Source organism: Pseudochaenichthys georgianus, chromosome 14 (genome assembly GCF_902827115.2).
Source record: "Pseudochaenichthys georgianus chromosome 14, fPseGeo1.2, whole genome shotgun sequence".
Lineage (NCBI taxonomy): Eukaryota > Metazoa > Chordata > Actinopteri > Perciformes > Channichthyidae > Pseudochaenichthys > Pseudochaenichthys georgianus.
The window spans coordinates 28748039-28773855 of NC_047516.1; the positions used below are offsets into that span (position 1 = coordinate 28748039).

General features: G+C 42.6%; 1 protein-coding gene across 1 annotated transcript; it reads left to right on the forward strand.

The window, feature by feature from the left end:
- The first annotated feature begins 777 nt into the window (after positions 1-777).
- Positions 778-24547, forward strand: slc8a4a (solute carrier family 8 member 4a). The gene is made up of 9 exons (XM_034098978.2): positions 778-1512; positions 1820-1895; positions 3943-5290; positions 5940-6454; positions 16333-16439; positions 17512-17630; positions 19694-19793; positions 21063-21335; positions 22940-24547. Exons 3-9 carry the CDS (start codon positions 3968-3970, stop codon positions 23317-23319), a joined length of 2817 nt encoding a protein of 938 aa, XP_033954869.1. The 5' UTR covers positions 778-1512; positions 1820-1895; positions 3943-3967; the 3' UTR covers positions 23320-24547.
- Positions 24548-25817: the final 1270 nt, after the last annotated feature.

The following is a 25817-nucleotide window of genomic DNA, read 5'->3' on the forward strand; positions in this document are numbered from 1 at the left end:
ACAGTTTAGCCATCATCAATCCAACGTTTTCGTGCTCTCCACAAACGTGCATATTCACGGAAAAAAGGAATGTTTGTTTGTACATTAAATCGACCGGACTTCTTTCTGCGGATTTATATGACTGCACACAGTCCCTTGCTCCTCCTTAGCAACAGTCTGTTCTCCTTAGCAGTGGGTCTGTTAGTGAGAATTAACAACCTCCGAAATGTCCAGATTGACCAATCAGAATCAAGTATTAAACTAAGCCTTGTAATAACTTTTTTTAAAGGCTTCGCTCTGAGAAGTAGTCACAATATGACCAGTACAGTGACCTTTATGTATACAATTGGCTGCTTTTTCTATAGCAACTCATAGGCAAACTTCAAACCTTAGTCAACCCCATTACTGGTAAAGATCAGTGTGGCTTGTCTCACTATCGACTTTTAGCCTCTTTAATCTCCCTCAGTTTTTTCTTCCAACTCAAGTTTGGTTTGTTTTTTCCTCACCCTAACTTATCGAGTAAGATTGCATCATGAATTCAGGGCTAAGGACACAATAATAAGTGAATAGTTTAATTGCCCACTCCGTGTTTGTGTATTAACATCCAGACAGAAACCCATAGCAGACAGCAGCAACATCTGGCATGTACTGAGCATTGAACAGGACTACCAGACTAAGACCCTCAGCAGATCTATCTGTGATGATGGCTGTCTGATAACGGTGATGAGCATATAATGAGGGTTTAGGAGTGAAATGGCCATTCGTCCTGGACTCCTGGTGCGCAGTCAGGAGGACCAGCCGTGCGTGTGGCGCTGTTCCTGAACGTCTCCTCCCCTGTTTCTGCAGTGTTACGGCTTTGCCTTCTTGCTCATCGTTTCTTGTGCTAATGCTGCCCTCCGTAAGAGTAAGACAATACTTCCATCTGCACCACACTCCTCTCCTCTCCTGTCTGCCACCATCCTTCTGCTTGATATCCATCTTGTCCTGATCCGTTTGTGTGGTTTTGCGTCCTCTCAATCCGTCACCATTCATTCACGCCTACTCTCACGCTCAGACAGAAAAGCAAGGGAATTTTTCCACTCAGTTTATTTTACGGAGAAAAAAATACACCTTAAAAGCCTTTTTTAAACAAATTGATAGTTTAGAAGAATTTCTGACTGATAGAAGAAGCGGGACGGATCAAGACAGACTGTCATTTCATTTATTATTTTACGCATCAACATTCGCACGTAGCCCAGTGTTTTCTGAAAGAATGACTTAGCTTTGTGGACGGTGTCGCCGCGTTGAAGCGAGGGGAATTGAATAACTAATCCAACAGTGTTAAGTTTGCTGAGGTAGGCTACCTGTCAGGGAAATAAATAGCGAAGAAGCACCGTGGAAAGATACACGCGTCATTTCCAAGACACCAGCGCAACAAGCCAACACCATTACACCAGCCTGCTGCGTGGATGGCACACTGGGTGTCTTCTTCTCTTGAGCTGGTGCAGAGCAGCCTCGCGGAGACCAGGGTCCAGCTGAGATTCGGGGCTTTCTGTGAGTATCCATGGGACTGCTGTGCGCACCAAATGGACCAGTCTATTTGTCCATTGTCCACAGCGAACTGACGGAATTATGTTCTGTAATCTCCAATAATATAGTTGTTTTAGAACACGTGCAATTTAAGATTTGTGCAACAGTGATGTCTTTTTTTGTATTTCTGCTCCAGTTGCTGAATCTACTCTGTCATCTCTTCTCGTTTTCTTAAAACTCTCTAACGGAATCCTCTCCGGCGATAGTTTGCATGGTGATTATGAAACTCTCTGCACAATTTGTTCATTACAGATAACCTGTCTTCCCACAGAGCGATATGAAAGATAAGTTCCTTTCCTGAGGCCATAACTTCCACTCTGAGCTGACTCACAGAAAACTGCACCTCGGTGAGTAATTACATGTCTTGCAATATAAAAAATAGGACCCATTTTAACCTAAAGTATACTCCTGCATGAGCACCTTGTCTTTTTCTCTTGTATGCTGGGCCCTAAAGCTCATAGCATGCAAACACCTATCATGGCGTATGTCTTTTTTAGTTTAGATATGGTGTGTGTTAGATTAGATTAGATTGTTCTGTTCATGCATTGTTTACTCTTTATTTTCCTTCTGCTTGTTTGTGTTTATGACTTTTCATTCCCAAGACAAAAGCAATGACATTTATGACGAGTCTCATTGCAAATTGAAACTTCCACCATTTGAAGAGGGGGAAAAAAGTCTCACAAAACGAGTGGCAGCATCAAAGTGTAACTCATTATTAAGAACAAGTGTGTACTTGCCAACCTGAGACCTCTTCTCACCAAACAGGAACACGTTTGAGGACTCCATTTAAATGGAGGCACTTTTTTTTATACATTTGGGGGATTTTTTTAATTATTAAAGGTTGAAGGAGTCACTTAATGAATTGGAAAAGTGGTATAACTGTTAAACTGATGTTGTTATAAAGGAAAATGTTGTTTAATATCAGCCATGCAGAGAATTGAAGTCCAAAAGGGGCTAGCAAGGTGAAAGACATGCAGCTTGGTGGCGATGATGCACATCCTGCATTCTTCAGGGACAGAGTATCTCTACATGTCTTTACATTGCTAGCTGGTGGGCACCTGGTGATTCATAGAGGAATGTATGTCACTGAACTGCGTATGGCACCACTAGACCACATTCAAAATGTAGACACATTTGTCTCTATAGTACTGTGGATACAAGAAATGTTATTCCTTCCTTCCCACCAGTTGGAGAGCTTGCTTTTACCATAGAAACGTCACCCACTCAAAATTTGTGCAAGGTTGTCTGCCAGACGAATGCAGGATTATATTAAATGATAGGAAGGAATCTATGATATCTCTGGACGACGCTGTGTCTTCTCATTTATTTATTGATTGTTGTTGAATAAGGATGTATCATCGGGCCGAGGGACACATGTTGCCTGTGCCGATGTGTTTTTCTGTCCATGGTGCCGGTCCTGCTGACGTCTCACTCCGTCAGCAGACATGTGTTGCACAAAGCTGTTGCTGCACAAACACAATATATTTGTCGTTTATTAACAAGGTGACAACAAACTTGACAACTCGTTGTCTACATCTGTGCCGCGTGGCTTCACCCTGAAAGGTATCCTTGATGGAAAACGTTATGCAGGTCAGAGTGGAGATTGCAGCTTTTCACAGCTGCATGTCAATGAGAGCAGGTGGCGTACATGAAGCATTGTCAAACCTCTTCTACTGGGTTGGCAGCCTATTTTGAGATGGAGGTGGTCTTGACATTTGAATTAGGAAGCATTAGATTACCTTCTTTAGCTGTTTTTTTCTCTCTGTTCACATGGATGCAGATGCTAATCCTCTGGACGGTATTGATCTGCCAGTGATTTCCACGCTGCTGCCAAGAAAGCCACTCTGAACGGATCTGAAATTGTCCCCTGACAGTGTAAATCGCTTAAGTAAAATGCAAAAAGGGTGTTAAGTAGCTTTAGCATTAGACAGTATAAAACACGCCAGAGTTGAGGGGCATGCTTCACCTCCTTTAAATCATTTGATATCTTTATCTCGGCTGCCTCAAAACAACATCGCTTTTCTTTTTTTACTTTCAGCGAGGATTATTTTTGGACTCCTCTCTACCTCGACAATACAAAGTGGACTGAGTCACTTTATCTCTCAGTACTCCGGATGCAGAGCGGCATATTTATAATGCTGCTTGCTTAGCGCAGAATGACCATTATATGTGTGGGAGTTGGACCGGGCAGTTCAATACCAATGACTCAATGATTTGTAGTTGCCAATATTTCTGGCTTTCCAAACTCGGACCAACGGAAATGCTGGATCCCACGTTTGCACACACACAAGTAGACTGTGAGCACTTCTGTGCTGGTGTTTCTGAACCCTGATGATGAGCCACCCAATGCATGTGATTACCTCAACGCAAAATGCTTGTTCTTCTATCTTTCAGGGACTCCAAGCATCATCACGCTGCCATGTTTCTGAACAAGCGTATCCTCACTCCATGCGTGTTCATGTCCTTGCTGCTGGTTCTGCTCCCAGGAGTCACTCGTGTCTCCCAGGGCAGCGCCAGCCTTGAAGATACTGACGTCGCAGCAGGCAACTGCTCCAGCACTGAAAACTGCACGGATGGCGTGGTGCTGCCCATGTGGAACCCCACAAACCCCGCGGTGGGGGACAAGGTGGCACGCGCCATAGTTTACTTTGCAGCCCTCATATACATGTTCCTGGGCATGTCCATCATCGCAGACCGCTTCATGTCTTCCATCGAGGTCATAACCTCCCAGGAGAAGGAGATCACCATCAAGAAGCCCAACGGTGAGACGACCACGACCACTGTACGCATCTGGAACGAGACGGTATCCAACCTGACTCTGATGGCGCTGGGCTCATCTGCACCAGAGATCCTTCTGTCCCTCATTGAAGTGGTCGGCCATAACTTCGAGGCTGGATCTCTGGGCCCCAGCACCATTGTGGGCAGCGCTGCGTTCAACATGTTCATTATCATCGCCATCTGTGTGCACGTGGTGCCCGAAAATGAAGTCCGGAAGGTAAAGCACCTGCGGGTGTTTTTCGTCACTGCTTCCTGGAGCGTGTTCGCCTACATCTGGCTGTATATCATCCTGTCTGTGGTCTCCCCGGGAGAGGTGGAGGTGTGGGAGGCGGTCCTTACCTTCCTCTTCTTCCCCATCTGTGTGCTCCAAGCCTGGATCGCAGACCGCCGCCTTCTCTTCTACAAGTACGTCCATAAGCGTTATCGTGCTGATAAGACCCGAGGCATTATCATCGAGTCGGAAGGAGACGCCATGTTTACTAAAATGGACTTGGAGATGGACGGCCAGGGTGGGAACTCCCACACTCACCCCAAAGAGGCGCTGGATGGGATGCTGGAGGGCGTGGAGGAAGGTGGAGGGAGCACGGAGCAGGATGAGGAAGAAGAGGCCCGACGGGACATGGCTCGCAATCTGAAAGATTTAAAACAAAGGCACCCGGAGAAAGACATGGAGCAGCTGATCGAGATGGCCAACTACCAAGTGCTGGTGCACCAACATAAGAGCCGGGCCTTCTATCGCATCCAAGCCACGCGCATGATGATTGGAGCGGGGAACATCTTGAAGAAGCACGCCGCCGACCAGGCCAGGAAGGTGGTGAGCTGTCATGAGGCCAGTGGGCAGGAGGAAGACCCCAACACCATCTACCTGCAGTTCGACTCCGATCACTACCAGTGCTTCGAGAACTGCGGCTCTCTGAAGCTGTCAGTCACTCGGCACGGGGGGGAGAGCGGCTGCACCGTGAAGGTAAGAAGACATTAGGACAAATACAGCAAATGGTCAATTTGAGGGAAATACTTCGTGTGAATCAGGGAAAGAAAAATACTTTAAACTTTGCGAGTTCATTATTTGCATTAAAACAATTCTTTTTTAAATAACAGGTTTAAATATGCAAATTAGGCAGTATGTAGAAAATAATTTTGGATCTCCTTTTATCACTAAATAAATACACATTTTGTGTTTTTAACCAATGCTTTAAAACCTTAGGACTAAAAATAGGAGTGAGAGTGGATAGTTTGGTACGTAAGTGTTACTGAAGTGGAGATTTCTGACTCACAAATAAATGATTTTGATAAATGTTTTGTAAAATTCCATGAATACACTCAATTTTGCAACCTTTAAAGCAATCTTTTTTAGGATTAATTAAAGGGTTTCAAAAAATGCGCGTGAAGTAACATTAGGTACATTTAGGATTAAATCTACGGCACATAGACAAAGGGAAATAAGCACCTAACAGAGTTTGGATGTTTTGGAATGGAAGCAAAGAAAAGCCCCAAATCTCAAAACTGACCAGTGCATGAAAAACTGTATGTGGAGGACTTCAAAGGTAATGGATTGCTTGAGGGATAACATAGATTAATAATTCATATATAATGAAGCTTCTTCCTTTGCTCAGGTGGACTACCGTACGGAGGATGCGACCGCCAACGCCGGCTCAGACTACGAGTTTGCCGAGGGCACTCTGGTCTTCAAGCCTGGCGAGACCACCAAAGAGTTCACCGTCGGTGTCATTGATGATGATATTTTTGAAGAAGATGAGCATTTCTATGTGCGCCTGAGTAATCCACGCATCGTGCACCGGGCTGAGGTCTCTGTCCTGGAGCCAAACTCCATCACCTCCAGCAACAGCACGGGAGGGATCTCCAACGCCCCCCCCAAGGCCGCCCTGGGCACCGCCAGCACCGCCACTGTCACCATTTACGATGACGACCACGCCGGCATCTTCACCTTCGAGAATATGTCCATGAGGATCAGCGAGAGCGTGGGTGACATGCAGGTGAAGGTCCACCGGACGTCCGGGGCCAGGGGGAAGGTGGCGGTGCCCTACCGCACCGTCGAGGGCACCGCCAAGGCCGGCGAAGACTACGAGGACGTGTCCGGCAAGCTGGAGTTTCAGAACGATGAGACCATGTGAGTTTTTCCTTCTTTTATGTGATGTCTAGTTTTGCTTCTAATCACTTGATCAAACATCACAGCCCACACGTTGGCGGTGTAAAGAGTTCTGCTGGATTACTGTAAAGGATCTATTCTGGTGAAGCATTAAAGTGGCTATTCATATGCGTCATTGATACGTTGGCTCTGAGAACTTTAGATCTTCCAGAGGGATGATGTGGGAGGATATAATTGTGCGGCAGATAACGGAACAATGTGGCTGACGTAAAGGAAGGAGTGAGGGAACAGCTTTCTATGAATGAGTTGACACGCAGCCCTGTGGGATTTGGCTAGATGTTACACACTCAGAAAACAAAAGGAAGTGTCTGGCAGCGACAGAGAAGCGGGAAAGAAAATCAGGCAGTTGACTGAACAGCAGCGGGGAGGGGGTGAAGGGTTGAGCACATAGGGAAACAGGTGCATTCAGTGAAACCTGTGTGATAGTTTCATGGATGCGGCAGCAGAGAGGCCGCAGAAAGAGGGGTGAAAGTCCGGTGTTTTTCCAGCTTTCCCTCGAACGTTGCACGGAAGGTTTGGTTGAATGACGAGAGCACTTGTGGTGTTTGTTTTACGACGCGATGTGCATAGCTTTGCAATTATCCACGGCAGTTATTTTTGATTTGATCCCCAAAAAAGAAAGCGCTCTTAAAGCTCATCACGTCGACATGATTCAGAACACAGAGCACTAAACAAAGGAATGAAAATGTGTCAGATTAATCCGTTTGTGTGAGGAGGATTTCAGGGCCCGCGTGTAGGCGTATTGTGTAGGTCGGCTGAGTGGGAGGAGAGGCAGGTGAACACCGCGTGCCAAAGAGACTGCAGATTTGTCTTTGTTGCCTCGCAGTGCAGGTGTGATTTTAATATATTCCTCTGTTTGCACATTATTCTGCATGTTTGCTTGCTTGAAGTGCGCTTGTCTGTGTGCATCTTTAAGAGTGCATGTCTGCGCGCCGCATCCACTTTAAACCCACATCAAACAGAATGTCGCTCCAGAGGGGAACTCAAAAGAGCTCCTTGAGCATCCGGAGCTATTAAAGCGTGTGAAGAGGGGTTCAAGGAGTCCACAAAGTTCTCAACAGAGCGCGGGCGGCTACAGAAGCTGCAGTTAATGAGACAGTTGAGTAGACCGTCAGGCTGCATTCAAACGGAGCATTATCTGAAATCCTCATCTCCTGAGCCAAGACTCTGATCATCTGTCTGTAGCGAGCCGACAGTGACACAAGCATCTGCGCACTTCATATGTATCTGGAGTCATGCCTCTCTCAGCAGTCGCTGTGTAGCAGGCGAGGAAGGACCGTGGAGAGCTGGATCACTTTCCATACGAGAAAGTCGATGAAAAGAGAACACAACAGCCACGGGAAGCGCCAAAGCTGTGCTGAGCTACTCCTGTGCTCCTTTGAATGTGCTTCGACTAAGATCTTGAGTCCAGATGGGTCAAATCACAGCAATTTATCTGTTAAGCCATGGTGTAGTTTTAATCCAAGACACCTGTTGTCAGACGGTAAGAGAAAGGAAAGCTATATTTTCCCCATGAAGGTATTAAAGCTGGCGTAGAAGGTACTGGAGCGAATTCACCCTGTTGAACAGATTTTAAGTGCCTAAGTCTTTGGACAGTAATGCGTGTTGTGCCTCGGATGCCCCAGTCACACTGCATTTTTTATGAGGTTGTTTAATTTGAAACGTTCTGTCAGTCCTGTTAAAAGATGCAGCGGAAAAATAGTCAACGTCATCTCGAGGTAGTTCTTCTACGTATCTATGCGCGTGACCTTGTGCACGTATCTATGCGCGTGACCTTGTGCACATGCTCTATGCATAATGTGCCATACCGCTCAGCCGTCTGACAAAGTTCATCCTTCAAACAAAGCTTACACAAATGTTTCCCTGGAGCACTCGGGGCAAAGAGCTCACACTCGGCAGCTGGCCTCAAGGCAGCTGTGTGTGTGTGCGTGCGTGCGTGCGTGCGTGCGTGTGTGTGTGTGTTACAGCTATGTGTGTCTTTGTGTACATCTGCTATCCCGGTCGATGTTTGAGCGCGCAGAAGGAACAGAAGAGGCAGGTTTTAAGCTTTTGACTCAGAGCCATGGAGGAACGGTTTTAAATCCAACTGTGCAGATAAATAACAATTTACCATCTAAATTCTGCACTGCAGTAAATAGATTATGATGTACGAACACAAGCATCTGAGCCAAGGTAAACAGGCTGACATAGAATACTGTTTTACATTCCCTGTTTATGGATTAGAGGAAGATCTGCGCAGACCCTTTGATGGCTGTGTGTAGCTTCCTCTTGTATCTGTTTTTTCGTTAGCGCCTCAAAATGTGAGGCTCTAAACACTAGTTGAGGCTGAGGTGGATAACGGGGGCAGTTAGATAAGCAAAAATGAAAGAGATGCGAGGAGATCACTTTCTCAAAAGGAGAATCAATAGCGTGATGTTCTTTCTTTCTCACGCCTAATGCAGTCAGGATCAATGATATGAGGAACTTCATGACACAAATGGATAAAAGCAGACGCCGCAGAATCAGGGTTGGCTAATGTTTACGCATTTGGAAAAGTTCAAATCTTTCCCCAACAGAGTGCTTTCTCTGGGGACTCATCAAGGAAGAAGAAAAGCATTGCTCCGTTTAAGCAGCACTGATATGCTTCCTTTTGTTAAACATTCACTCTCAAATGGAATGCTCACATGTTGGAAAAAAATTACATTGCAACATTTTCTCGTTCGGCTGTCATTTCCCAAATATCATTAGTTACTTTTAATAAAATGTATTCCTTTACAATTACTAGTTACCTGTGGAAACATTTCATCTAATCTTACTATCACATTATACAAGTTCAAGGCAAAGGTCAGACAACTCACCTGTTTCTTTAATATGTTTATTAGAAGCAGCATATAGTTTGAGTTTGGTGTCTAGGCTCGGGCCTCCACAGATTTACAGAGAACATAGAGTGATGATTAGATAACTATCCCCCCGAGCCTACAGGTGGAAGCTGGGTGGTGGGGGGGCCGGCGAGCAGCAGTAACAGCACTGTGTTTGGTTGGTTGTAAGAGGGACGAGGAGCGTCACGTGTTAATGTATCATTGGTGCTGGAGTTGACTGCCTGAACGAGCTCGCAGGCTCCGCCCCATTAAAACTTGTTAAGCCCCGAGGATGTTTTTCAGGTCTCAGGCTCGAAAAATGACTTTCCCAGAACAAATGACCATCTTCCCTTCTAAATGGGTTAAATTAATAATCTTTTTTCTCAAAGCAAGGTTACACCTGTGAGTTGGATGTAGAAGTGTCAGAATCAATATAGATGTTTTTATTTTAAAGTAAATTCAGATTGAACACAGTAAAACAATTTTAATTATTGTGTCCGTCCAAAAAGAAAAAATTACTTATAGTGAAAACCACCCTTGAATGATGGGATGGTAGACTAAAAGCTTTAGGAATCCACACTACAACATATAATAAATACCCTGTATCAAGATTGATGCAAAACAAGTGAAATTTGACCTTTTTAGAGAGATTTAGCACAAAAAAAAACACTTCTGGCGTCATTTGGGTGGATTTTCCATATCTCTGGCCCCCCTTAGTCGATTTTGCTGATTGACATCTTTTTCTAACCGTCAGAGCCAATGGAATCGAGGGGAACTCCCACATACTCCTTATTTGGTAGTGTGTGTGTGTAAGACTGCCGCATTGCCAAGACCGGAAGCTGCTCTGGTGGCTACTATTAGCTCTGGTGGCTACTATTAGCAGCTAATTTTTACATACAAATGGAATTATGGATTATAAATTAAAATAAATATTACCCACAAACATTATCAACCTATGGATTAACCGATTCATACGCGTTTTTTCTCGTTTTAATGCCATTGAACTAGTCTTTTGATCAGATTGACAGCTACAGTGAGACGATCTCCCGTAAAAGCTCCGTAAAGGTACGTGTTGTGATGTCTGTGTTTGCTTCCCCTGTCAAGAGTTCGGATCACTCACTCAGTGATGATATATATACCTAAATAATCTGTGGAACCTCAGCTTTAATCGGATATCTTGTATGTGCAGCTACGATAAGTAATAAGGGTATCTTTTATCTTGAGTTCTGTGCCAAAGTGCGTTAGCATTTTTCGCTCAGGGGTCATTTAGATGCTTTTTATGAGACTTGTGTTTTGTTTTGGTAAAAATGGTTTGTATCGTCAGTTAGCTGAGATTATTCCCGTTAATCTGGTATAACCAACCTGATCTCACCAGATTGCGTGACTCCACCACGAGTCCTTAACACCACATTGCGTGGTGGAGTCACTAACTTTGTTACATTTACGTGTCGGCACCACGCAAACAACCCCAATGTAAAGTGAATTACCTTGGTCGTGGTGCACACACGCATTTCTACAACGTCCTGCAGTGAGCTTTGTATTCTATACAACGTTTTTAAAATCTATTTTAAAGCTTGTAGTAACTCACGGGAGGCTTATTTTATTTTATTCGTATTCATAATCATTTGTATTTTTCGTCAGAATGTAGGCCTATTATGGTGCATTAGTTACCAATTTTTGTTCTCAAAAAACAGTGCATTGTGTGTCACGCATTCTGGTGAGATCAGGTTGGACAAAGGAGCCTCATTCACTTTACATTGGGGTTGTTTGCGTGGTGCCGACACGTAAATGTAACAAAATTAGTCTTTTTTTTTTTTAATATATTTATTTGACAGGAACAGTGCACATTAATTGACATTTCTGTAAATGCGCCAGAGTTAGCCAACAGGCTATTTTCCGTCTGTAGTCCCTGTGACTCCACCACACAATGTGGTGTTAAGGAGTCGTGGTGGAGTCACGCATTCTGGTGAGATCAGGTTGGGTATAACACATAGGTTCTTAAATATTAAGATCCCCTGAGACACAGTGTCGTGAAAAATAAATAAAAAGTACCCGCCGGCGGGGACCTTGGGGCTTAACAGAAACCTGATTACTTTACATTACTTTTGGATTCCCTCAATATCAATGCAATGCAAACAAAGACATGCCTCAATACTTACATTATGGGACATCAGAACAAAAATTGAAAAAGAACATATTATATTTAAAAATGTGTTTTTTGTTGAAAAACCTGCTTTTTAACAATCATATTCAGACGGTAAAAGTAATGTTTAAAAAGGCAAACATTAAATCCAAGCAAACGGAAAATGTTGGTTTTAGTTTAAAGGGGCCCTTTTGAGCTTTTTGGGGTTGTCCCTTTCCTGTAGTGTTTGTGTGCCTGTAGAGTGTAGATGGTCTGCAAAGGCTACAATCCCAAATGTCCCTCCAGATCCCTCTGGTTTATAGTGCTCCAATTTGCATGCTGAGCTTGCATGTCACTAGCAACAAATACAAAAAACACATAAATCACACTCATTAGGTTATAACAGTGCAAGAAACAATCTCTTGTACTGTATCTGCTGTGGATATGAGAAAAACACATTTCATCATCGTGCTGCAGCCTTATGTTCATATCTACCGTACTATGCAGTGTTTCTGGAGCTGATAGAGCACCAGTTTTTTGCTCAAGGACACATCAGCAAGATAGACACATGCTGATACAGTGACACCTTGGTTTGATCCATGATTCTCCAACTGAATGGCAGTGCCCCGTTCAGTCAGGGCATTCGACATACTGTCATGCATTTATGCATTCACTCATTCTCCCTACAGGCTTAGTTTTTGTCAGGCTCTCAGGAGGGCTGGAGCCCATCCCAGCGTGGAGACTGCAGAAGGCAGAGATACTATAGGGTGAACATAGAAGCGTAAAATCTGTTACTCCCATACCTACAGGCATTTCAGAGTCTCCAGTCCTCATAACTTACATGTGTGTATATGTCTTTGGTTGTGGGAGGAAACTGGAGCACCCTTATCCAACCAGCGCAATGTGAGGGAGAGGGAAACTCCCAAAAAAAGACTAACAGCTGCTGCAGTCTCAATCACAAATCAATGCACGGTATTCCTTGTTAGGGCTGTACAAAGGCGTGGAATCAAATGCACGATGCAGAGACAAACAAAGTATCATCATAAAGTGTTTTAATGTAGACAGGTCATAACACACTGAATACATAAAGCAACAAAACAAAAACTACTAATACACTAATCTAACTCTATGGACGATAACTCTATGGACAATGACAAAATGATCTTACGCTGGAAGGCTTGGAACACACAAGACAATCTGGCAACGAGACAGGGGAAGACGAGAACTATATACTAGACAGACAACACCAGGTGAAGACAATTAGACAATCACAGCATCGGGAAAACAAAAATCTAAACACATAACATGAAACCTAAACTAGGGAACAATCTTAGGCTGCGGCCACACAAGGACGAAAACGGCTAAACGCATAGGATTAACGCAAACGCAATCGCAAACAAGCTTCCGTCCACACGCAATAGTCATCCGGATAGTGTCTGTCCACACGAGACCGCTCCGTTTAGCTCCAACCGCTGGAGAAGCTGCAGTACATATGCAGGAGCCTGTACGTGGCGCTGTAACTTCCTCCACAAAAGCAGCGAAGAAGCATGGTTGTCATGGTTGCCCTTCTGTTTATTCTCCGCGGTGGGGGCCGAGGGAACCGGGCAGAGTTTTTCACCAGTCAGCGTGTATTAAAGTTTAAATCTTCCGGACAAAATAGCTAAGGGTGATGATCTGACTTGAAGTGTGTGTTTTGCTGCAGCGGGAGGAGCTGCAGGTGAGCAGAGCTGCGTGTCTCCGTCCTGTCAGATTAGACTTCACTCGCGAGAGAAAGATAAATAATCTGAATTCAGGGTGCAGTTTACTTTGACGTGGGGGTGAGCAGCAGAGGTGGGGAGAGGCGGGGCTATTGCCTCATCATTATTGCTGTAGATGTTGCACAAACAACTGTAGCATGGTCAATAGCGTCCGGAGCAGGATAGCAACTCTGCGATCCGCCATTGTTGTTGTTGTTGGTGGCGAAACACTTCAGCACTGGCGCGGGGTAAGCGGAGGTGAGCAGAAGAGGTGGGGAGAGGCGGGGCTATTGCGCAATCACTATCAGTGATCTGAAAATGTTCGGATAGGGCGTACACACGGAGCCGTTTGACCCCCCAGAGAGTTGCGTATGCATTTCTATCCACCTTGGGACCCGTTATCGTTTCCTCAGTCGTTTAGTGCCGTATTCGGTCGTCCTCGTGTGGCCGAACGGTCTATATGACACTAAACAGTAACGCAAACGACCGAATTCGTCCTCGTGTGGCCGCAGCCTTAGCAGAGCCGTCTACGCACAACATTCCTATATAGTTAACCTTCATTTACCAGGATAATCCAGCAAATTAATATACAGATACCATTTTGACAGACAATAGGCTGTTGAGAAATGTGAGAAAGGAAATTCAAAGTCAAAAAGCATTGATGGAACTTATGAAAAGAGCAGATGTTCCCCTCTCAGCAGAGATTATGGGTGTTTCAAGGGAATCAGAGATCGATCAGAGAATGCAGTCGTGGCGTCCTTCACATATGTGTTTGACAGACTCGATAGCAAGGAATGTTATCGACTTTGGATTCTCAGAAACTTTCCCGGGAATAGAGCCGGTGGGTAGAGATGATAAACTGTGAAATGTGATATCATGCAGAAAGTGAGGGATTTACTGTCTGGATAATCCTACTGTGACTGTTGTAATGAGAGGTAAGACCTGCAGAGATACGCAGCTCAGGACAATTCATGGTGCTATTTTCACTGTTAACCTGATTCCCTCACCATTCAGAAACTGAAAGAGTTACAGTTACAGTAGTTACAGGAACCTCATTAATTCCTCACCAAATGTCAATGGACAGAAAGATATTTTTGGAATGATTCTAACTTGCTGAGATGGCAAGGTGTGGCTTCACAGTGAGTTACATGCTGGAACCATTTATGTTCACCGTTAGCAGCCTTGATGGTATGCTAAGCTAACAAGAGCAGCTCTGGCTTAATGTTTCGACTACAGGCGGCAGGATGGCATGAACCGCCCTTCTTATCTCTCAGCAAGAAATCCATATTTCCCAAATGTTGAACTATTCTTTCAACTAGCTTACTAGCCGATCAGCTATTAGCTAGATAATTGGTTCGTTGGTAGTTCATTGGTAGTCTTGCAAGGCCAGTTCTCAAGAGAGTTACAAAGGATGCCACATGGACTTCCTTTAATTTACTTTAGAAATATGTTGTGTATATCCCATTACATTTAGAGCTCTAATGGGTAGTAGAACTTTTGTTAAATAGTTCATTATCTTGATTGTCCAATTCCAATGAGTCTCATTGAGCGCTGGCATATTTATAATGTATTCTTGATTATTCAGTTTACTGTACAGTGTTCACTTTGTACATGTATTGGCAGTACAATGAACATAATACTATGTGTATGTTTTCTTTTGGGGTTGTTTCATTGAACCAGAATGTTTTAATTGGCTTTATTTCAAGGTTCAAGGCTTGTATTAGTCATACGTACATACAGTGTAGTTATGACGATGAAAACCTTAGGTCCCAGGCTCCAACAACAGTGCAACACAATTATATTAAACCATTTAAACAAATAAAAGAAACTGTGAGACTTATTCATCAAACTAATCATACCTTAAGCTCCTTTTACTTTTTTGGAATCTGTAGTTACTTTTGATTGGATAACATTTGGTTTTGGTATCATTACCCACATTTGTTTTCTGAAGTTAGAGCAAAAACTCAGGCACAGGTTACGATTTAAATTGTTCCTGATCCCATCCTTCATATCTAGATTGTATTTGAGTGAGAGGTGTGCAAAATGTAAATGTGTTCTTTTCCCTGCCAGTTATATGTCCTGCGCAGCTTCATAAACTAAAGCGGGATAAACGGTATCTGGCCAAAGTGTGATGTAAGATACAAAAGGATGAATACAGTCCCTGGCAGGTGAAACACTACATTTTATTTGATGACCTTTAAACTTACTGTGTCCCTGTACATATTGCTTTTAAAAATAACATATTGTGTAAAAGAAACCCTTTCATTTCCTTGGTAAGGACTGCAGGCGATACTGCGATTCCCTTTGCTCCCACTGGTATATATCCTTGACATTAAACAGCTGATGACGTATTGTTCGTGTTTAAAAGAAACTTCTTCTCTATTGCAAGCAAACAGCTCTTCTTTCTACCGTGCTGTCGAATCCTGAGTGCACATGAGTAGACAGAAATAGACCCACCCACATATCATTAGGGAGATGGAGGGAGAGGGAGAGAAAGACTCGCTGTGACAGAGTGGGAGAATGAAGCGGGGCTGCGGCTGAATATGTCGGTCATAGTTTGACACCCTCACTCACATGTTTTTGGTAGCACTCGCATTTAAGGGCAAAAGCTGTATTTTGTAAACACGTCTTAAGAGCTTGTGTGATCCTGCATGGATTCCCAGATAGGAGGAGCTTGATTTCCATAGAGAGCAAGATAATAATTCAATTTCCAATGACTTATAATAACTGTATGTGTGTGGGAGGGGTGTGGGCTATCTCACTTTATTCCTCTCGTGCTCTAATGGGATTAATGGTGTAGAAGGCGTCCGCCCTCTTGTGGGGTGCTAGGGGAAAAATAAAAGATGATTTTGTGTTGTACATGGTGTTCCGTACTACAGGACTTTTGTTGGAAAAATCTCAGGCTTCCGTGCTCTTATCTAACATCTCTGTTTCATGAATCATTGTGTAGGCAGTTAACCTCTTGGCTACACTCTTTGTTTTTGTACAAAAGCATGTAGCAATACTGGATGCCTGGGATCTATTTTTGATTAAATATATTGCAGGTTAATGTATGTTGACAGCGTTGTGTATTTCCTAAATAATGCTAATCAATTCACTTGTTGGCTCCATCCTTTCCTTGTTCCTTGACCCCTCTGCTTACAGGAAGCTGCTGAATGTGAAGGTCATCGATGACGAGGAGTACGAGAAGAACAAGACTTTCACTATTGTGTTGGAGGAGCCCATCCTGCTGGATGTGGGAAAGAGACACGGTGAGCTGAGCAGAGAGATTTTCATTATTATTTTATGGCTCGAGATATATTTTAATTTGGATCCTCCCTCGTTAATATTTTATTTAGTCTCTTACTGGAGCCGTTGACATGCATCAATACAAATTCCTCATGATTCTGGGGAAACTCTTAAGGTCTAAGGTGTGATCTCTTTTGTCCCTTAGTTTTATGATTGAGCACTTGTGTTTAAATTGTTGAACTGTCAAATAGCCTGGGTTGAAGGTATTACATTTCTGCATTTAAATGCCAAAAAACAAATACTACAATGAACAGTGACATAACAGTAACCGGGGGAAGCTTACTGTAAACACAAAATCCCACGACACCACTCTAGTTGGCAACACCACAATTGTGTTATTGCTTTTATTGAGAGCCCTTTTTGCAGCAGAACAATTATTCAGCGTTTAAAATAATGATATCAGGATTAGAGCTAAAAGGGACAAGTACGACCTAATCATATTTTTTTCATGTGTTGAATTATCTGACAATATTGCAAAATACGTGATAGGCTAAGGGGCGGGACATCTTTAAGCGATTTACCAATCACAGCAGAGCCAGCCAGCTAACCAATCAGAGCAGACTGGGCTCTGGTTTCAGACAGAGGGTGAAAAGAGGTGCTGCAGCACAGGCAGTATGAGAAGAATAAAGAGCTTTTTGAACATCAAAGCATGGAAACATGTCGCAGTAGAGGCAGACAACACAATTATGAATCTGAAAAAGAGGATAACAGTGCTCCTTTAATGATTGTATAACAAGCTTACCCCCTACCCACCCAACTCATGTCAACACAATGACGTCAATTAAACTTGTTTAGGTCATACAATACTTACAAATAAAGCATTGTTAGAAATAATCAACATAGACAATATCGAAAAAATCTTTTTTATACCTGAAATCAATTAGACAAGCAAATGGTTAATTATACTTCATTATCAAACAGTTCACATTGTAGATGGGTTTCCTTATCAGTAGATGTGTTGTCTTATTAAGTAGCCGATCCCCTGTGTGGGAAATAACGGCTCATAGTTGACACTTTTCTCACACTGTGCCGCAGGAGACACCAACGATAACAAGACAGGCGCGGGACCGGAGGACGTGTCAAAGATGGGCTGCCCCATCCTGGGCGAGCACACCAAGCTGGAGGTGGTGATTGAGGAGTCCTATGAATTCAAGGTAACTCAAAAGAATCAGCTCTTTGCTCCAGAGTGGCCCTCAGCCATCACATTAATGATCGTGTACTTGTCTCAAGCTGCTGTAGGCTGATGAATGCCAATATTTAGTTTCTTCTTAAATTATTTACCGTATACTGAGTACCCATTACAGCCGTTTTTTTACATTAGAAAAAGCTGTCACAACCTTTAAATCCTTTAACTATTTTACACTGTGCCAACTGATTAACAAACATGACATCTAAAGAAATCTCTTGTAATCACCATGAGTGCTCAATCCATCCTGACCTTATTCAGTGTTTGCTCATTTGTATGATTTTGTTAGAGCTGGGGGTATAAAACATTAATGATTTTATTTTTGAAGCAACCTCAATTATGTCATAATATTTAGAATATGACATTTAAGGATTCATATGTAATCTTTTATAGGGGGATGAATTATGTGTGATGTGCATGTAACTAATGGGTCTGCAAGTAGATTCTGTCACTTATAATTTCATCCAACTTGAAAAGTCAAATAAGTTGAGAAAAGTGTATCATTTAACTGTAATGCAGCATTTAAAGGGGTCAAAGTTGGTTTTGAAATGGACTGCCATAAAGTGTGGGGTTGTACGTGCCTGGGTAAAGAGAACCATTCAATAAAAATGGATGCAACAGAGGCTGAGATATATAAAAAATCTATATATCCTACATTTTCCACAACGCAACTTGCTTATGTCTGCTATGTCCATGGTTGTGTTCGAAATCTCAAACTAACGTACTAAATACTCCAATACGTATATTCATCAACTACGTTTTCCATTCCCGGCACACTGAAGGAACCTAAAGGAAAACATCTTCCCTGCATCACATGATGGTTACAGGTCCAAGCTAACATTGAATGAAAACAATTAATCGCACATTTAAATCAAAATTTCCTCTTCCGAACAGTTACATATTTTTCCGTATTACTTATTAAACAATGTTTAAGTGGCCCTAGTATGCCTCTTGGGGGTATCCCTTTCCTGCAGTGTGTTATAGGTCTTTGTGAACGTAAATGGTCTGCAAAGGCTAAAATCCCAAAGTCCCCTCCAGAAGGAGTTTCTCTCCCACACACTTCCCCCGCCCCCTGCCTGAAAAGCCTTGATTATAATTCTTCTGACCAATCACACCAGAGCCAGCCAGCTAACCAATCAGAGCAGACCGGGCTCTGGTTTCTGCTGCAGCACAGGCAGTATGAGGACAAATATAGACCTTTTTGAACATTAAAGTAAACGTTTCACAGTAAAGGCACAAAATACAAATATGAACCTGAACATGTGCATAATAGGGCCCTTTAAGTACTAAAGCCACCCGCCTCGTAGTCCACCATTGGCCAGTTTAAAAAGCCAAAATGCATTTCCAGGGCAGCTGGAATTTCAGATAATCTCACGTCACATACTCAGAATTACTTGCCAATCTATATTCATTTGGTCATTTCTTGATAGACAAAAACCGAATAGTGTGCAGTCAAAAGGCATTACATTGTTTAACTCATAGTAAGAATAGCATATATAGTATGTTAGCAATTTCAACAGAGCGTCCTTCATACTGCACGCCCTCATTTTGCAGCCACGAACGCCTTCTCTCCAAACTCAAACTGACATAACCCTAATGACATCACTATGACATCATCTGTATTATTGTAGCCTTGCACACGCTTCTGTCAGGTACATTTCCGAACGTTTTCTGTTGTCATCTTTTTGAAAATGAAAACAATCTGCATGTGTAGAATTGGTGTTTTGCCGCTTTAAGCTGGAACATTATCCTGCTCTTATTCTCAGAGCTCCAGTTGTGTGCGCTGATACTAACGGCTTTACATTCTGCAGAGCAGCTTCATGCTGGCAATGTGCATTTGTGGGATTGTGGGCTGTTGTGCTTCCCTGCATCTGTTTTAGTGACTCGCAGTGCACCACCGAGGGAACAGTAACACGGTTTACTGCACCTTAATTCATCACATTGGACTCCCTCGTCTCATAGGCAATGTTAGGATTATGTTGATACTGTGCATCACGTCCTTTTGCTTTCTTTCTTTGTGGCCGTCTGCAGAGCACAGTGGACAAGCTGATAAAGAAGACGAACCTGGCTCTGGTGGTGGGGAGCAGCAGCTGGAGGGAGCAGTTTGTTAGTGCTGTCACTGTCAGTGCAGGTGAGATGTCTCATCTGTTCGTGCCTCTGTGAGCACCTGAGGAAGAGGAAGTCTGCAGGATCTGCCTCACTTCAGTTTCTCTCTATGCTTTAGATACTTCTTTGTTTGAATCTATAATGCTACAGTTTGACATTAGCTCAGTTTAGAATCCTGGTTTAACATGAACAAGCTTACAACACAAAAGCCTGCTTTATTACATTGTGGCATTTCCATGCCTTTGATGCACCCTTTAAATCCAGACGGTTCATAACAAATGCATGATGTGCTGATTTTACGAATGGCTCACCATAAAAAACGAATCTGTCCAGCTCTGCCCGGACAACTATTGGCTCAGAAGGAATGATGCAGATGTGCTGTATGGTGTGGTGAACCCTGTTTGCCCTTTCAACAGCCATTCACTTGGTTTTGTGAACCTTTCGATCTGCCCTAGTGCACAAAGCATTTGAGCTAAAAGCTGACTGTGACACCAGAGATGTGTCTTCCTGTTAATACGCTCTTTAATATCAGGTTCACTTATATCACATGCTGAGTGCATATATAAATAGAAAGTATGTTGCCTGCCTATACGTATGTCTCAAGAACTGAGTCGCGGCTATATTTACAGATTTAATGCAGAGAGTTGAAAAGGTTAGCACCCACACAATCGTCGGATGGCTTGAATGCAATGGGGGGGGGGGGGGGGGGGGGGGGTTTGGGTATCGTCTTGGTTAGATTTGACTGTAAGACACGTATTTTAAGTTGAACTAAATCATGAAACCTGAAACTATTTGCTCCATCATGATTTAATATCAATTTCCAACATGAGATGTAAGGTCACTGCTATTTCAAGGTTTTCTATCATTTGGCTTGTTTGTTATTACATTTTGTTCTGACAGTTATTACAGCATAACATCCACAATTACTTTATATATTATTTTTTTCAATTTTCCTTCAGATTTGGCCATTTTTGCACACTTACACCATCATTTAAATACATGCCATTTTCCTGTTTCTGCAAAAAACACTGCAGAGACTGTAAAAAAACATCCTAGCATAAAAAATACACATATTCTTTCATTGTAAAGGAATTTAAAGGGTTAAAACTCTGAAAAGGAATGCATATTGGGTAGTGATAATCAGGATTTAAATTGGTTACAAGATTGTTATCTTTTGAGGATATTAGAGAATATATTCTCTGGTCTGATTCAGTTTTCTATACTGAGGGATGAGCAGCATGCAAACGCAGGGAGTAAATATTTTGCCTTCATGCATCTTATCTGTGTCTGCCAGGTAACGACGACGAGGAAGACAGCGGGGAGGAGCGCCTGCCGTCCTGCTTTGACTACATTATGCACTTCCTGACAGTTTTCTGGAAAGTCCTCTTCGCTTTTGTCCCCCCCACTGAGTACTGGAATGGCTGGGCGTGTTTCTTTGTGTCCATTTCCCTCATCGGCGTCCTGACAGCTGTGACCGGAGACCTGGCCTGTCACTTCGGCTGCACCGTCGGGCTCAAGGACTCGGTCACCGCCGTGGTGTTTGTGGCCCTCGGCACCTCTGTACCAGGTGGGCGTCTGTGGTGTCTGTCCACTCTGACAGGGGACGTGTCCTTAGTTACCTCTGTGTTTCGTGCGTGCTGTAGACTGGTGTAACCTGTGCCACAATGTGCTGTCAGAATCATTCTCTCCTGAGCTCGTGTCTGAAACAAGCTGTAAACAAAGGAAAAGACTGTTTCCCTTGTTCTCTCCCTGCCGCCTAATTGCATTTCCATGTCACCACGTCTTAATCACTGACACAGGAGACCGGCTTTAAAAACCAATTGTTTTTCCAGTTTAATGTGAAGAAAATACTGATAAATGTTGTACAAGGGGGGGGTTTAAGTAATTTGTGGTAAACAAAACATTTAATGCTCCACAGATCAGTCAGAAGCCATTTGTATGTACACGTTTTACCCCTGTGTCAAAACATACTTTTAGCTGGGTAACATCGTCTTTGTCTTTGACCGCGACTAAATGTATTAACAACTTAAACTTAAAGGAATGGTTTGACATTATATGCTTGTTAACTCTCTGGCAAAGACTTTAATGAGAAGATCCATACCACTCGTGTCTGAACTATAAATATGAAGCTACATCCCGGAGACAGTTAATATAGCTTAGCAGCAAGACTGAAAACAGCTCACCTGGTTCTGTAGAAAGGAAACAGGATATAACCAGCGCCTTTAAAGCTCACTACTTGACCTGTTGCATCCCGCTCATTTAATCTGTGACCTGAGTGTCATTCCATCGTCAGCACGCTTAAAGTAAAGTTAGTTGTCTTTGACATCCCCAGCTTAACTAAGCCGACCATCTGCTGGACAAGATACAAGAGTTATAATCAATATTCGTCTCACTCCCCTCCAGAAAGCACATTTCTCAATATGTTGAACTTTTACATTTGTAACTTGCTGCAGACTGGGTGGAGTTTCAACATCCAACGATCTGTCTTTTATTATCTTATTTTATTCTCTACCTTAATCTTTCTTAACAACAATCATTACTTTTTTTTAGTGCATCAGTGTTTCTTAGGGTCAAAAACACTAAACTCACAACTTCAAATGAAAGCGTTTAGTTTATTTAATAAAAGAGCACATGTTCAATGTGAAAAGTGATAGTAGATATAGATTAGTTGCAATTTGGTTCCAAATAAAAAAAAATAATAATAAAAAAAAATATATATTGTTTATTTTATTTTATTTTTTAAACACCTTGAATTGCAGGGGGGGCGCGGGGCTCCGTTGGTGGGGCACAGCGCCCCTCCAAGACAATGGTAGGGGAAACACTGCAAAGATTTTCCACAACCCAGCAACGTAAAACATATTCATGTTCATGGTCTCTAACTTTAAAGCATTAATATATTATTAGTTAATTATAAAAAAAAAAGCCATGGGGCTGGGCGAAGTGATAGGAGTTAAGAGACCAATCAAAAATACATTTATTTTTATTACCTATAACAAATGATCTGAAAGATTTTTTATAATAAAGTTTGCTATATGTATATATGTGTATATGTTTACTATGTAATTGCCTGCTACCCTTACAGGACCAACTGTCATTTGCGGTTCTAAAGTCCCTGGTCAGAGTGCTCACACTGATCTCTATGCCTAATCTATACCTACATTTCTGTTACAGATACATTTGCGAGTAAAACGGCTGCCATCCAGGACCAATACGCTGACGCCTCCATCGGTAACGTGACGGGCAGCAACGCCGTCAACGTGTTCCTGGGTATCGGGGTGGCGTGGACCATCGCCGCTGTTTACTGGAAGTCCAAAGGCAAGGTGTTCAAGGTGGACCCGGGCTCGCTGGCCTTCTCCGTCACCGTGTTCACCGTCATGGCGCTGGTGTGTGTGGTGGTGCTGGTCTACCGCCGGCGTCCCAGCGTGGCGGGCGGAGAGCTCGGGGGCCCACGGACACCCAAGCTCCTCACCTTCTTCCTCTTCCTCTCCCTCTGGTTCATCTACATCCTGTTGTCCTCCCTGGAGGCGTACTGCCATGTGCCTGGCTTCTGAGGTGGAGGGAAACACAGCGCGCCTCCTCTCCTTGTTTCTACAGTCTACTGAACGTGTTTACTCTCGGTTTTTGTCTATTTTCACAGATGTTTATAACTCTTTGTATCATTAGTTATTATTGGCTATTTGATTGACTTTGAATCTTTGGACTTTGGAACTTTGCTATGCTGTTAAGTATAGATTTAGCCACTGAAATTAAAAACACGATACATTGGATATTGATCCAATCATTGCTTTCAGCATGAACGGCATCCAACCTTCTGTCACTTAAAACTTCTGCCATCGTGTCCTCTCTCTGTGTGGACAATTATTTTAGTTTGTAGTGTTGAGAAAGCACAAGATGTAAGCAGTATTTTGAAAGGTGTTGTAAAGTGAATTGAAGGAAAGTGCATGGAATGACATTTTAATGACATTTGCTTGAAAGGAAAGATATTACTGAGGCTGGAGTGAGGTATTTGTGTGTTGATATTTATTACTCAATCTATACATTAATTACTCATTGTGTGTATCATCAAAAAGATGAACATTGTGCGTGGGAGTTTTGTGAATGGATAGGTGTGTTTAATTTAGCACGTTATCAGATTAAGAGCTTCTTGGTAATCTTATTTAAAGTACTGTAAGTAATACTTTGACATGATGTGATGATGTGTTGCTGTGAATCACTGCTGTGTCACTGCTCGCCAGGGTAACAATGCCTTCTTTTAGTTACAACATACATCGACCTGGAGCAGAGTGCCCGCTTTAAAAATTGTACTATGAAGTATACATTATTTGAGCATTGTGTGCTGTGTGTGTGTGTGTGCTGTGTATGTGTGCTGTGTGTGTGTGCGTGCACTTCTGCTCTCCAGCACAAATTGGCGAAGGCATGGCACAATTTCCTTATTGACAAAGTGGCGAAGGACACCTGTTTTCTTGAACTTTTAGAATGAAGCACAGCCACGAAAGGGGTCACTTTCCAGATGAGAATAGGAATAGTTATTCGGCCCTAATCTTAGCACAATCCCCAAACCCATCGTCTGAGATGAAAATGTGCCCAAACACATGTACAGTCTTTTGTTTTTCGCACGGCGGTTGATATTGAAATTTGTTTTTATTTACTCTCGGATCAGTAGAGCCGTATTTATTGTAACAGTATTATGGTAAAGGTATTTATATGACCAATTTCAGTTGTATTGATATGCACGCTTAATGTACAAAAAGTGGAAATAAATGTTGCTCATTTATAACGCTGTAAGATGCCTTGTTTCCTTTTTCCACATTTCTTAATACCACTACATATCTGACTATTTTATTAAACTGAGGAATTACAAAACCAGCTGTATGGTGGTTTGACAAAGTGAACAAACTTACAATTATGCTATCTATATATTTACAATTATAAAGTACAAAGTAACCATTTAATGCAACACCAAAAATATTCAAATCCTTTCGCTCAAGTATCAGTACACCAATGTAAAAGTAATCCATTATAAGTGAAGATGCACCAACCCTACATTGCTAAAAGAAAAAACACAACATCATCAAAATGTAATTAAACTATAAAAATAAGTATTATTGTATAATTATCTTGGTAATACTGCATTAAGTCGTTGCAATGTTGTTCTACTACTTGTATATCGTCTCTAGGTGGAGCTAGTTTAAACCACTTAATTTACAGTTTAGTCCGGAGGTTGCCAAGCTACATTAAGCTACAAGTGTTATTCTGATCATTAAGCCTCATCACCGCCAAATGATCGATGCATTTGGTTGTCGGGCAAAGCTGTTTCCAATGGGGCTTTTACAGTATAGGTCTGTCTCCTATCTAGGGCCACAAGATAAATCATGAGGTTTTTTGTAAGTTAATTAACTTACATTAACTGTTTGACTTCTTTAAACATTATTATATTAAACCATCTAAATCATTTTGGGGGGGGGGAACTCCTAACAAATAATACACATTTTAAGGGGTCTCAACACAACATTTTCAGGGACAACTGGTTTGATATTTATCAGTGCATTGTATTTTAAAGGCAAAGTATTTTTGAAGAAGGCGATTATACTTTATGTAACACACACACACACACACACACACACACACACACACACACACACACACACACACACACACACACACACACACACACACACACACACACACACACACACACACACACACACACACACACACACACACACACACACACACACACACACACACACACACACACACACACACACACACACACACACACTTCAGGGCTCAGAAGATAAACGGCACCTCTCCAGCTACCGGTCCACACTCCGTATTTTTTGGGTCCGATCGGGACTCGAACCGGCGACCATTCGGTCTCAAGGCCAAGTCTGAGCCACTGCCGCCAGATATTGACAAATGAGATGGCGATAAATTCCTTAATCTGACGAATAAACGACCTATTTGTCACAGAAATGACAATAACCCACTTTGAATGTATAGATAGAGGAATTTAAGTATAAGTCGAAATATAGGATAGAAATAATTA

What these genes read in the sequence shown, in the direction of transcription:
- slc8a4a (XM_034098978.2), top strand. Translation starts at nt 3,968, where the DNA reads ATGTTTCTGAACAAGCGTATCCTCACTCCATGCGTGTTCATGTCCTTG. An exon ending in AGAGCGGCTGCACCGTGAAG is followed by an intron (nt 5,291 to 5,939) that starts GTAAGAAGACAT and finishes TCCTTTGCTCAG; the next exon opens with GTGGACTACCGTACGGAGGA. An exon ending in CCTCGGCACCTCTGTACCAG is followed by an intron (nt 21,336 to 22,939) that starts GTGGGCGTCTGT and finishes TTTCTGTTACAG; the next exon opens with ATACATTTGCGAGTAAAACG.